Source organism: Cyprinus carpio, chromosome A17, assembly GCF_018340385.1.
Source record: "Cyprinus carpio isolate SPL01 chromosome A17, ASM1834038v1, whole genome shotgun sequence".
Lineage (NCBI taxonomy): Eukaryota > Metazoa > Chordata > Actinopteri > Cypriniformes > Cyprinidae > Cyprinus > Cyprinus carpio.
In genome coordinates this window covers 4,768,963-4,782,631 of record NC_056588.1, presented here as the reverse complement: position 1 = coordinate 4,782,631, position 13,669 = coordinate 4,768,963, and the positions used below count along the sequence as shown (strand labels likewise).

At 36.7% G+C, this 13,669-nt stretch overlaps 1 protein-coding gene and 2 non-coding genes across 5 annotated transcripts in view; 2 read left to right on the top strand and 1 right to left on the bottom strand.

Annotated features, from left to right (window-relative positions):
- The window catches only part of kif26ba (kinesin family member 26Ba), a 90,700-nt gene that overhangs the window by 25,151 nt on the left and 51,880 nt on the right, over nt 1-13,669 (bottom strand). For 2 of the 3 annotated variants that reach the window (XM_042773641.1, XM_042773639.1), the window contains exon 5: nt 5,637-5,820. In XM_042773641.1, the coding sequence (XP_042629575.1) occupies nt 5,637-5,820 (184 nt within the window). Of the gene's footprint in view, nt 1-5,636; nt 5,821-9,832; nt 10,628-13,669 lie in introns of those variants that run through there. The other variant, XM_042773642.1, reaches the window with a different exon arrangement.
- trnal-uaa lies at nt 2,274-2,356 on the top strand. The gene has a single exon. It is a non-coding gene; the product is annotated as a tRNA-Leu (tRNA).
- Nucleotides 2,536-2,618, top strand: trnal-uaa. The gene has a single exon. It is a non-coding gene; the product is annotated as a tRNA-Leu (tRNA).

Genomic DNA, 13,669 nt, shown 5'->3' with positions numbered 1-13,669 from the left:
TTTATATCATGGCATTTGAAGTATGAACCAAGGATGCACAGATCTTATCCAGCTACTTTATAGCTATGTGCGTGTAGCCATGCAGAGAAAGCAAGCTTCATATTTTATAGTGGGCTGAAAGATCCCCTCTTGGATTACTCTATAGAATCATTAAGCCTGCAGTTGATATGTCCATTATAATAGATATATTAGGGCAGAACAGGACTTTATATCAAGCTTTAATCTGTTATCTTCCAGACAGGGTCTGCAAAGTTTAATTAAAAAGAAATTTACATGTAATATAAAGTTATGAATCATTTGTTGGTCCTTGCCGTGTAACTGATATTCTTTTTTACACAGTTAAATTATCATAAGAAAATTGGGATGAATATTTCAGACTATTGAATCCACATGCGCTCTGCTCACCCCATGATGCCTGTAAGGTGTTTTTCTTTAACACCTCAGTTTTAGAAAGCGCTGTTAAAAATTGATTAACCACTGAATATATATATTTTTTAAGGTCAGTGCCGGAACTGTCCAGAAGATTGATGAATCTATCAAACTCACAGGATTTCTATAAACCACCAGAAATGTTCTGGATAGTGAGGAATGGGTCTCAGTGTCTCAGTGATGAAACAGGATTTAGAAAAAGATAGACTTGCTTTGACAGCTTTGATCTGTTAAATTCAATATGTACAAATTTAGCATCCAGATGTGTTTGAAAATCACCCATCAATTGCTTTATCATTAGCAATATAATGGAGATGCCCTTGGTACTTAATCTAGGCACACTGTCATAAATCCCAGATGGTCCCATGATCGTTGTGTGAATTGGTGCAGAACTGCAAGACTAAAGATGAAAGGGCAACATCATTCACACATAAACATTCAGAATGAATTCCTAATTATATTCACATCATCACGGAAGAAGAATGTCACATGTAAATTTGCCAGAGTGCAAATCACAATTTTATTTCAGATACTGTTTTTATTTAATTAGTTATTTTCAGTGCAAATATGAATGATATATTTGTGTTTTTCATCTCTGTCTCAAAGCCGATCACTTTCTTTGGGCGCCACAAAAGCAGCCGTATAGAGCAGCTACACCCATCAATATCTTATCACACAATGTTCTTATATCCAAAGGCCACTGTTACAGCCTTGTTCCTGTAAAAAGGAAAGGTTACATTTTTCAGCTGCAAATGCCAGAATTTGCATTGCCCACCATCCTGCTTATGTTCCGGTTGACTGGAGAACGATTTACTTTAGTTTGCCAGCACAACGCACAACATGCAGCCTAAATGTGGGTGTTGTTTACAGATGAACGCAAGCTGTTCCAATGCAAGATGACTTTTTATGAACTCACTGAAAGTTCTCAGTAACAACCTGCCATGTGGTTATTTATGAGTCTCTCAAAATCAGCTTTCAAAGATTTGACAGAAGATGCTTTTGACAAACCAACAGCCAAATGAGCTGGTTCTGTTTGGTTAGAATTTTGGGAGGTGCCAGCACTAGATATCATGACCCAAATTGCTACAGACTGAGTCCAAACACAAATGAATATCCCCTATCCTCTGATGTCTGAAAGGAATTCCAGATATGCTGGTTTCCCTGCGATTCGCTGAAGATCAGGATCAACTTTCACCATGCGGGGCTCCTCCGCTGTCATTGCTCGTACCAATGCATGCGTTTGATGGATTTTGTCTGTACAAGAGCTTACTCGGGTGGTTTTAAATGAAAAAACAACAAACTGACATCAGAAATCAGTGATGCGAATGGTGTGCTGACTGCGCATGTAAATTGATAAAGGAATGCAGCCGTAAAGACAGGACAGAGAGACAGATAGAGTGACAGGGGGCTGAAGACTTTCCATTATGTTTGGTTGAGGGTACTGAAATTGCTTTTGCAGTGTATAATGATGCTGGTTTACTAGCGATTCAACTGAATTGTTTTCTGATCTGAAGTGTATGGATGAGATGAGCACAACTAGCAACTCTGGAAAAAGGCTGAAAAAAAAAACCCTGGTGTAGTAGCCAGGCTGGCTGAGTGGTTAAAGTGTTGGGTTTAAGATGCCATAAACAAATGTCTGTGTGGGTTTAACTCCCATTCCTGGTAGATCAATGTGAGTTTTAAACAGAATTCAGTAATTTGGCTGTACAGTACGTGGTTGTTTCACAAACAAATTAGTTTCTCAAAACCAGTTCTTAAGTGCCAGAAAAAAACTTGTTAGTTTCTCAACGCTAGTTCTTCAGTACCAGTAAAAAGAATAGAAGGTAATTTTGCTACATAAAGTAACCAGGATGGCCGAGTGGTTATGGCGTTGGACTTAAGATCCAATGGGCAAATGCCCTCGTGGGTTCGAACCCCACTCCTGGTAGACCACTGTGGTTTTTTAAACAGAATACAATAATTTGGCTGTTCAGTATGTGGACGTGACACAAACAAATTAGTTTCTAAAAACCAGTTCTTAAGTGCCAAAAAAAACTTGTAAGTTTCTCAACACTAGTTCTTCAGTACCAGTAAAAAGAACAAAAGGTCATTTTGCTGCATAAAGTAACCAGGATGGCCGAGTGGTTGAGGCGTTGGACTTAAGATCCAATGGGCAAATGCCCTCGTGGGTTCGAACCCCACTCCTGGTAGACCATTGTGAATTTTAAACAGAATACAATAATTTGGCTGTACAGTATGTGATTGTGATACAAACAAATTACTTTCTCAAAACTAGCTCTTAAGTAACAGTAAAAGGAACATAAGGTTACTTTCCATCACAAAGGTTACTTTCCATCACAAAGTAATCAGGACAGCCGTGTTGTCAAGATCCAATGAAAAAAATGTATGGGTTTGAACCCCAATCAATGCCCAAAATCAATGTAAATTTCAAAAAGAATATGGTAATGTGTCTGTGTTGGAAATGGAATTAAGGTGTTTGTTTTAAGATCCAACAGACAAATGAGGGTTCAAAGGCCAATCAAGTAACTTCTTAACTACACTGAGTATCGGTAATAAAGTTGTTGAATATCCTGCCTTTGTATTTATTCAAAATGGATTTTATCCTACATTAAATGTGAGGAACAAATCAGGATTTATAAAGGCAGAAACTGATGTGAAAATGTTCTTAGACATACATCAAACATTTAACATTGATCCAACTGAACCATTAGAACATATTTGTGGGCATTATTACAGTATAGTTAATTTGTTAATTTGTTTACACATTTTATTTTATTTAATTTCAGAAACTCTTGTGCATTCACATTAAGGATCGTTAAATGCACGTCTTAACAAATAGGGAAGATATTGGTTCACTACCTAGCAGGTATTGGTTCATGATCTGTTTTCACCATTCCTATCTTAACCAAGACATTTAACCTCGGGTTGCTTCAGGTGGATGGTTCCTGTAATAACTCTGTATTTCCATCTGTTAGGAAGGAAAGTATCTTCTAAATGACTACTATATATTATTAACAATAGCCTTATGGATCAGCCAGGACAGATGAGAAGAACACCCAATGATGTAGTGTGTCATATCAAACGTATATGTTCCTCTGCATTCATGCATCTTAAACCTCTCTTCACCCGCATCTCCCCTTCCAGCAGAACACTTTCACCTGTGATATCTACATGTATTCTGCAAGCAACATTCTCTCGTATCAGCCCCACATGTTCTCTCATGCTGCCAAATCACAGATCTGATGCTGACGTTTCTCAGCTAGCTGGGTTTTATGACGCCTGTGTCACAAAATTAAGACTGATGGTGCTTTTATGATGTTCAGTTAAAAATTTATTATCATTTTGGCCCAGTTTACATCTGATATTAAAGTGATAGATTGTCCAAAAAGCAAAATATTGTCAACATTTACTCACCCTAAAGTAATTTTAAACGTGCATGACTTTATTTTTTCTGTGGGTCAAAATGCATGGAATCCATAGAAAATGCATCTCCTGTAAGCACCTTTTGAGGGAAAGACCTATTTTGAACAGATTTTAATGCCAGGTGAAAACATGGTTATTTTCTTGTTTAATCATATTAAAATGTGTCTGTTTTGCCTCCATCCTGTAGCCCATTTGATTCTGCTGTCTTTGGCCCTTTTTTTCAGTTAAAGGGATACTCCATCCCAAAATGAATATTTTGTCATTATTCACTTACCCCCATGTCGTTCCAAACCCATAAAAGCTTCGTTCGTCTTTGGAACACAATTTAAGATATTTTGGATGAAAACCTGTAGGCTTGAGACTCTCCCATAGAATGAAAAAAAAATAACAGTGTCAAGGTCCAGGAAAGTATGAAAAGCATCGTCAGAATACTCCATCTGCCATCAGTTATTCAACCGTAACGTTATGAAGCGACGAGAATACTTTTTGTACATGAAGAAAACAGTCTCAAGCCTTCCGGTTTTTCATTCAAAATATCTTAAATTGTGTTCCAAAGATGAACAAAGCATTTATGGGTTTGGAACAACATGGGGGTAAGTGATTAATGACAAAATTTTCATTTTGCGGTGGAGTATCCCTTTAAAGAGCTCACCTTTGAGCTCTGAGCAAGATACAAAAGAAACCAGATGCTATCACATGTTCAATCGATCCAGCCTTAATGCCCCAGTCATGCTCATCTAATCAGAACTTACACAGCAGTGTTGACAAATGAGGCTCTGTGTTCCTTCAAAGAGCATCTGCAAATATGGAAAAAACACCAACCAGGGAGGCTGAGTGGTTAAGGTACTGGGCTTCCAATAGAGTTCCACTGGACACACGATCCTTGTGGATTCAAACCCTACAACTGGTAGATAATGTCAATTCTAGCTGAAATTGGTCAAGTTAATCTGCTTTATCTTATAGTCGTGAGAGAAAGCAGACTCTTAAATGCATATTATAGACACTATTTCTAACCTGCAACCCAATAAAAAACACCAGCATGGCTGAGTGGTTAAGATGTTGGATTTAAGATTCAATGGACAAAACCAAAAACTATAAGCAGTTAAGTTAGGAAAAACTACATTACTTCTGTCCTAGAGCAGATAGTTAATTAGAACAAAGAACTGATGGAAAAAACACCAAAGTTTTAAAGACCAGGATGGCCAATTGGTTAAGGTGTTGGACTTAAGATCCAATGGACAAATGTCATTGTGGGTTTGATCCCCACTCCTGAAAGTAGGTTGTAAGCCAGACACTTAAGTGAAATCTGTGGTAAACTATAGTTGGTCCACAAGACTGAGATGTTTGTACACAATAGAGAGTTATTTGTAACAATGTTAAAGATTAAAAGCTTCAAAAGCATGATTCTCTAATTGACTGATCATGAATCGTGATTAACTTTACACTTTTTTTTAAAATAAGTTTTTCCATAAATTGTGCATTCAAAATGGGTATCATCCAAAATTTTTCTCACTTCGCTTGGTCATTCATGTGCTTGTAATTATGATTATTTCAACTCCACTTGAAGGGGACATTAGAATTGGTAGGTGACCATTGCTGCTAGAGCTAAGTAAATAATAAAAAGTAGCCTGTTCTACATTAATTAGGTGAATCTGTTTAGCTTGCAAAATCATTTACATAGGTTCATATGTTATTGAAAAATAACATGACTTAATAAGAGTAAAGACTAATAAAACAACAAGATCAAAACGCAGCCATTTTTGCTACATTATTAAAGATAGTACCTTGCCCATGCCAGGAGTGTCTTTGACTTTGTTGACTGCCCGTAAGAGGCAGGGCGGAGCAGGGGGTGGAGACACCTGCAGGATGCTGCTGAAGTTGGTGGGAAAAAGTGGTGGATCACATGCCGCAGGGGGCGCAGGGCGCTGCTTCTTCTTCTTAGAAGACAGATTCAATTTCTGGGCAGCCCTGAGGATAAACAAACACAAGCAAAGTTAAAACTAGAACAGATGTGTATATGTGTAAAAACGCTGTGATCCCTTGGCTTTTTACATTGATTCCAAGTTTTTGTTTGTTTAGGGAAAGTTTTCTGTATTGCAAGTTTAAAATACAGCTTGCAAAGCAGTACAGTTTACGTTTTTCAGTGAATTTCTAGTGTCCATCTCAAAACAAACTGATGAAGATTTGTGAATTGTTAACTGCTCTTTCAAGTCATTACATGCACGTCACAGCCAATCAGCAGAGAAAAAGAGAAATCTTTAAGGTCTTCAATGCCACAACAACACCATTTCCAGCATTCTTTTACTGCTGAATGCTCACAGAGAACAGGCAGATCTGAACTTACTCAGGAGAGAACAACAGAGAAAAAGAGAGAGAGAAAGAAAGAAAAGTACAAGTCAAAGCTGACTTATTGTTATGAAATAAAACTCTAAGCCATGTTCCAGAATATCTAAAATTGGACCGACAAACAGACAAGATCAACACCATAAAACAAAACCAGGATAGCAGAGTAGTTAAGGCATTGGACTTAAGAGCCAGTGAATGTATATCATCATGGATTTGAACTTAAACTGCTTTTAGAAATTACAAGTTAAAAATCTGACAGGGGCCAATTATGTCTACTTGGCCTCGAAAATGGTTGTATATGCCTTCACTGACCACCAAACCTCAACATTGTCCTTACAAATGGGGTCCAAGTAACTTTTATCTCCATGCATCAAGAAATCACATACACAGTGGCAACCAAAGTAATTGAGTTGATCCACCTTCATAGGATGATTGTACTTGTGGATATCAGGTGAAATCCTTGTGAATTTAGTGATTAAAGAAATATTGAGAATGGCTTTGACTCTGGAGTAGGAGAAGTGTGGGTCGATTGATTCTAACCATGGTTGCGCAGCCTGTTAGAGACTGTTTCAGTTGGCTCTTAGAGAAGTATTGATCGATCAGTCTAGCATTTTCACCTGACCAAGCATATCTGTGCAGAGGCTCATCACAGCCTCATTTAGACTCCCACTGGATCAGGGAACGGATGATGGAAGCCGAAATTGCTGTTTAAAAAACTGAAACACCTCAAGTGGTCAAATACAAAAAGATATAAAGGATTTTGGTGCAGGGATAAAGAGAGAGGTTATCTGAAAATATGGCATGGGGAAAATTTGTTGCTGGGGACCCAGAAAAGGATGGTAAAACACACTTCCAGACCCTAATGTATTCATTAAAGATCTAAGAAGATCTTTTCAACAGGAAAGACAATTAGGCTGCTCTTTTCTATTTGTTTTAAAGGTCTTGTTGGTGCATCTGGCAGTGATGTTTTAATGAACTGAACAGAGCTAGAAAGGTAAGAGACAACACACACAGCATGACAGGGCAGATCTACACTCCAAACTTCAACACAGACATCATCACAAACTTCCTCCCAAGGGATCCAGAGGATGCGTGAGTCAAACTCTCCCAGATTAGCAGAAGGAAAGTGTCAGTTATTTCACTTTGCAGTAGTATTACCTTGAGGCACAATCATTCATTTTGAAGCTCTCCACTTTTGCCAACTTGTGCAAATCTATTCAAGGTCAAAGATACAGACAGGAGAGAAAAATAGCTCACAATACAGGCATCTGCGGTAGTTTAGGTCTTTGGTACTAAAATCACATCACATAATATAGAAATACACCTTCAGATTCTGGCTATCGAAGAAAAACTCGAGCACTGTGGTTCAGACGTGCTATTTGATAGAGCAAAGAAAATATTTTGCAAACTGATCGAATTTCTGTTGAGAGGAGTGGAGAGAAGTGGTTACTGTAAGGGGGAAAAATTGAGGCAACAATAATAAACACCCTGGCAGATAAGAGCAGCATAAAAAAAAACAGCAAGAAACAATAATAACACTCAGTGTTTGCGTATAAATCAGTTCTAGAGATACAGTTACTGTGCAAGCTATGAAATCATCAGACTGAGCATTCTGGACACCAGCGGTATGAGAAAACTTCTTTAGAAATTAGACAAATTATCACCTATATTAATTGTCAGGGATATGAAGTGTGTTTGTGTATAAAAGATGTGTGTAACCCCCTAAGGATTGTGACAAAGTACATGCTTGTGCTCCACGATGTGTGATGTGCAAAGTGAGATAATTATTGTGACATTCATTAATGTTAGGAAAACAGTTTTCTCTCTCACACACACCATTAACGAACACACTGACCAAATCCTTAATGAGCTGGCAGGGAAAGTCTCGTAAAGTTTGACGCAAACAGTTGTCTCCACCATGTGCTTCCAATTTGTGTCCTCTTGTCCTACATAAATAAACATACAGTAGCTTACCGTTCATTGTTATCTGCCTCAGACAGACCTGAGGAAACTAGATGGAAATGATTCTTGTTAAAAGCCAAAACACGTCAACAGGGAAACTGTATGAAAATTAGGGCGACACTTGGCTTGAACCAAACTCAGGCGAGATGTGAATGTGTTATTTTGCAGAGGCGTTAATGAGATTTCCTTAAATAGCTTCTTAGAGGAACACTCTGATTTAGAAAACAGACAACATCTCTGCTTCTCATCATCATCTCCCAAAAAGTACAATTTACGTAATCCTTAAGTCATTCTAACCCTCATATAAGCACATAATGTAATATGTGACCCTGGACCACAAAATCAGTCTTAAATCGCTGGTCTATATTTGTAGCAATAGCCAAAAATACATTGTATGGGTCAAAATTATTGATTTGTCTTTTATACCAAAAATCATTAGGATATTTAGTAAAGATCATGTTCCATTAAGATATTTTGTAAATTCCCTATTGTAAATATATCAAAACTTAATTTTTGATTAGTAATATGCATTGCTTAGAACTTAATTTGGACAACTTTAAAGGCGATTTTCTCAGTATTTAGATTTTTTGCACCCTCAGATTCCAGATCACCAAATAGTGTCCTATCATAACAAACCATACATCAATGGAAAGCTTATTTATTCCGCTTTCAGGTGACGTATTTATCTCAATTACGAAAAACTGACCCTTATGACTGGTTTTGTGGTCACATATGTAAACACAAAATAAAATAAGGTAGCCATTAAATTAAAGCACAGTCACAAATATATCAACAATAAACTGTACAAAACAAACTATCATGATGCTAAGGAGTTCTGGGTGGTTGCCATGGCATTACTATAGAGTTGCTAAATTATTCTGTTTGTCAACATGTTGTTATGGAGTTGCTAGGGTGTTTTGGATAGTTGCTAGGACATTGACATATAGTTGCCAAGGTCTTCTGTTTGTCAGCTTGTTTCTATGCTGTTGCTAAGGTGTGCTGGGTTGTTGTTGGGGCATTGTCATACATTTGCTAAGATCTTCTGGTTGTCAATATGTTGCTATGGAGTTGCTAGGGTGCTCTACAGTAGGTAGTTGCCAGGGCTTTGTCATACAGTTGCTAAGGTCTTCTTGTTGTTAGCATCTTGCTATGAAGTTGAGAGGGTGTTCTGGGTGGTTGCCATGCAGCTGCAAAAATTGTTTGGTTGTCAGCATGTTTCTATGGTGTTGCTAGGATGTTACAGATGGCTACCAGGCCATTAATATATGATTGCTAAGGTAAATGTATCTGAAGTAAAGGCCTGTTCACACTAAGAATAATGACTGTAATGATAACTATATTATATTAATAATATAACTTATTGTTATTGTGTTGCTATGCAGTTGCTAGGTGGTTAGTTTTGAACTATATGCTCAAAGCATACACTCAAAAAGGTAACTATTTATTTTATAATGAGTTTTTAAATCTATCACATAGACTCAACTTAGATTTCTTGAGTAATGGAAACCTAATTTAAGTAAGTCCTACTAAAAATATAAACCAAATTAAAATAAAAATAAAAAAAATAAATATTTAAACTAAATAATAGAGAATTTTGTTTCACCGTAGAAAACAGCATTAGCAAGATACTTCAGTCCAGTGAGGCTATAGAAAAAGATTACTCGTTTCTCACCTGTCCATCATTTAGGGGGCCCGGTGAGCCCTAAGTGTCCAGTTCTGTCTTACTGTCCGCTCTTAAACAGGTGTCCACCAGATTGAATGTGTAGTCTGACAGCTCATCAGGAATCCATTAGTTCTCCGTGTTGTGCTATTTGTGTATGGTAGATAATGTTGAGCGCCCCTCCTCTAATGTATCCGCAGCAGATCGACCGAAGCGGTTCCTCTGCAATGAACATATCCCCACACCTGAGCACTCCTGACTGCCTACGCTCCGGCTCGCCAATCTCATCTCTCCCTCTCACACTTTGACCATATCTTACTCAGTTTCTCTCCCCCATGTCTCTGTTTGGCTTATTCTTCTGATTACATTGTCCAGGAAAAGATGTCCAGGCTCAAGAAGAAGCGAGACCGTGTGAGAACATCCAAACAGGAAGCAGGGAAGACACAGACAGGAACAACATCACATTGCTGCCTCTCAGCCGCTGTGCTTAGCTGATAATGTCTACTATTCAATCCCCGCACCAATCTCGTTCTCTCTCTCGCTCGCTCTTTCTCACTCTCTCCATCTGTAACATACCTCACACTTCTCCAAGGATTTATTTTCAACACCACAGGCAACAGTAAAGTTGGACCCAGTGCTCTGGCACCTCTGCACTCACTATTTCCATACTGTTCCATAAAATCAACAATGGTCGCAAACTAAATGACACCAGAATACATGTCCATTGTTCTGAAAGTGGGATATATAATACAGGCAGAATCGAACTGCAAAGAACTCGTGGGAAACTCCCTTTATGTTTAGGCTGCACAGATATTAGAGCAAGAACATATGTTAAGAAGACATGTTTAACTAAAAACTGCAATGGAAGCTGAAGACGTGCACATCAAACAAGAAAATGTGAAAAGGAAAAGTGAAAAAAAAAATCTATGCGATTCATTCATGTCTTCCCAGCTTAAAAAGAACATCCTCATAGGTTTCAATAACATTTTATAAGTTATATAATTGTTAGGACAAAACATTCTTAAAGTAATGATTATGGAAACATTCTTAGAACTTTATTAATATTTGATATACATTCTCATAATTTTGAGAGAAAATGTTCTTAGAACAACATTCTCAAAATGTGACCCTGGACCACAAAACCAGTCTTAAGTCGCTGGGCTATATTTGTAGCTATAGCCAAAAATACATTGTAGGGGTCAAAATTATAGATTTTTCTTTTATGCCAAAAATCATTAGGATATTAAGTAAAGATCATGTTCCATGAAGATATTTTGTAAATTTCCTACTGTAAATATAGTAAAACTTAATTTTTGATTAGTAATATTCATTGCTAAGAACTTCATTTGGACAAATTTAAAGGCGATTATCTCAATATTTAGATTTTTTTTTTTTTTTTTTTTTTACACCCTAGAAATAATGAAAATCAAATACAGGTCCTTCTCAAAAAATTAGCATATTGTGAAAAAGTTCATTATTTTCCATAATGTAATGATAAAAATTAAACTTTCATATATTTTAGATTCATTGCACACCAACTGAAATATTTCAGGTCTTTTATTGTTTTAATACTGATGATTTTGGCATACAGCTCATGAAAACCCAAATTCCTATCTCAAAAAATTTGCATATTTCATCCGACCAATAAAAGAAAAGTGTTTTTAATACAAAAAAAGTCAACCTTCAAATAATTATGTTCAGTTATGCACTCAATACTTGGTCGGGAATCCTTTTGCAGCCTGTGGCACTGCTGAGGTGTTATGGAGGCCCAGGATGCTTCGATAGCGGCCTTAAGCTCATCCAGAGTGTTGGGTCTTGCGTCTCTCAACTTTCTCTTCACAATATCCCACAGATTCTCTATGGGGTTCAGGTCAGGAGAGTTGCCAGGCCAATTGAGCACAGTAATACCATGGTCAGTAAACCATTTACCAGTGGTTTTGGCACCGTGAGCAGGTGCCAGGTCGTGCTGAAAAACGAAATCTTCATCTCCATAAAGCTTTTCAGCAGATGGAAGCATGAAGTGCTCCAAAATCTCCTGATAGCTAGCTGCATTGACCCTGCCCTTGATAAAACACAGTGGACCAACACCAGCAGCTGACATGGCACCCCAGACCATCACTGACTGTGGGTACTTGACACTGGACTTCAGCATTTTGGCATTTCCTTCTCCCCAGTCTTCCTCCAGACTCTGGCACCTTGATTTCCGAATGACATGCAAAATTTGCTTTCATCCGAAAAAAGTACTTTGGACCACTGAGCAACAGTCCAGTGCTGCTTCTCTGTAGCCCAGGTCAGGCGCTTCTGCCGCTGTTTCTGGTTCGAAAGCACACGCCTGTGCACGGTGGCTCTGGATGTTTCTACTCCAGACTCAGTCCACTGCTTCCGCAGGTCCCCCAAGGTCTGGAATCTGTCCTTCTCCACAATCTTCCTCAGGGTCCCGGTCCACCTCTTCTCGTTGTGCAGCGTTTTTTGCCACACTTTTTCCTTCCCACAGACTTCCCACTGAGGTGCCTTGATACAGCACTCTGGGAACAGCCTATTCGTTCAGAAATTTCTTTCTGTGTCTTACCCTCTCGCTTGAGGGTGTCAATGATGGCCTTCTGGGTTAACCTCTTACCCATGATTGCAGTTTTGAGTATTGAACCAGGCTGGGAGTTTTTAAAAGCCTCAGGAATCTTTTGCAGGTGTTTAGAGTTAATTAGTTGATTCAGATGATTAGGTTATAGCTCGTTTAGAGAACCTTTTCATGATATGCTAATTTTTTGAGATAGGATTTTGGGTTTTCATGAGCTGTATGCCAAAATCATCAGTATTAAAACAATAAAAGACCTGAAATATTTCAGTTGGTGTGCAATGAATCTAAAATATATGAAAGTTTTAATTTTTTATCATTACATTATGAAAATAATGAACTTTTTCATAATATGCAAATTTTTTGAGAAGGACCTGTAGTTGTATCTCAACCAAATATTGTTCTATCCTAACAAACTAATATATCAATAGAAAGCTTATGTATTCAGCTTTCAGATGATGTATAAATCTCAATTTCGAAAAATTGACACTTATGACTAATTCACAAAATGTCCTCATGATGTTATATGCACTTGATAAACTTTCTAAAAAACATTTTTTGTAACCTTTAAAAAATGTTCTCATGACAAGAAAACTTAACATTTAAACGTTCCTAGAATATAAAAAATAAACATACAAATAACATATTTTGGGTGATAAAGTTAGTAGAACGCTGTAAGAATTTTTTTTGTAACATTTAATAATGACAAGAAAACTGGACATTTTAACGTTTTATAATCATTTCAAAATAATGTTTCCAAAATGTTTTTATTACCTACATTTTAACTAAGTTTTTAGTTAAACAACTGTCCTAATAATTGTCTTAATTAACTATCTTTCCCAGTCAGACTTGTTCAAGCATTGAATGTCTCATTCAGTCAATAAAAAAAAAAAAAAAAAAAAAAATATATATATCTATATATATATATATATATACATATATATATATATATATATATATATATATGTATATACATATATATATATATATATATATATATATGTATATATATATATATATATATATATATGATATATATATGTATATATAATTACATATATATATATATATATATATACCTATATATATATATATATATATATATTATATATATATATATATATATATATATATATATATACTATATAATATATATAGTATATGTGAACAAGTGACTGAAAATGTCCTGGAAGCGGGATAAAATACAATGGAATTTATAAATTTTATGATTGTTTTATTGTTTTACAGTGCAGGTGGGGATGAACATGAGGAATAGA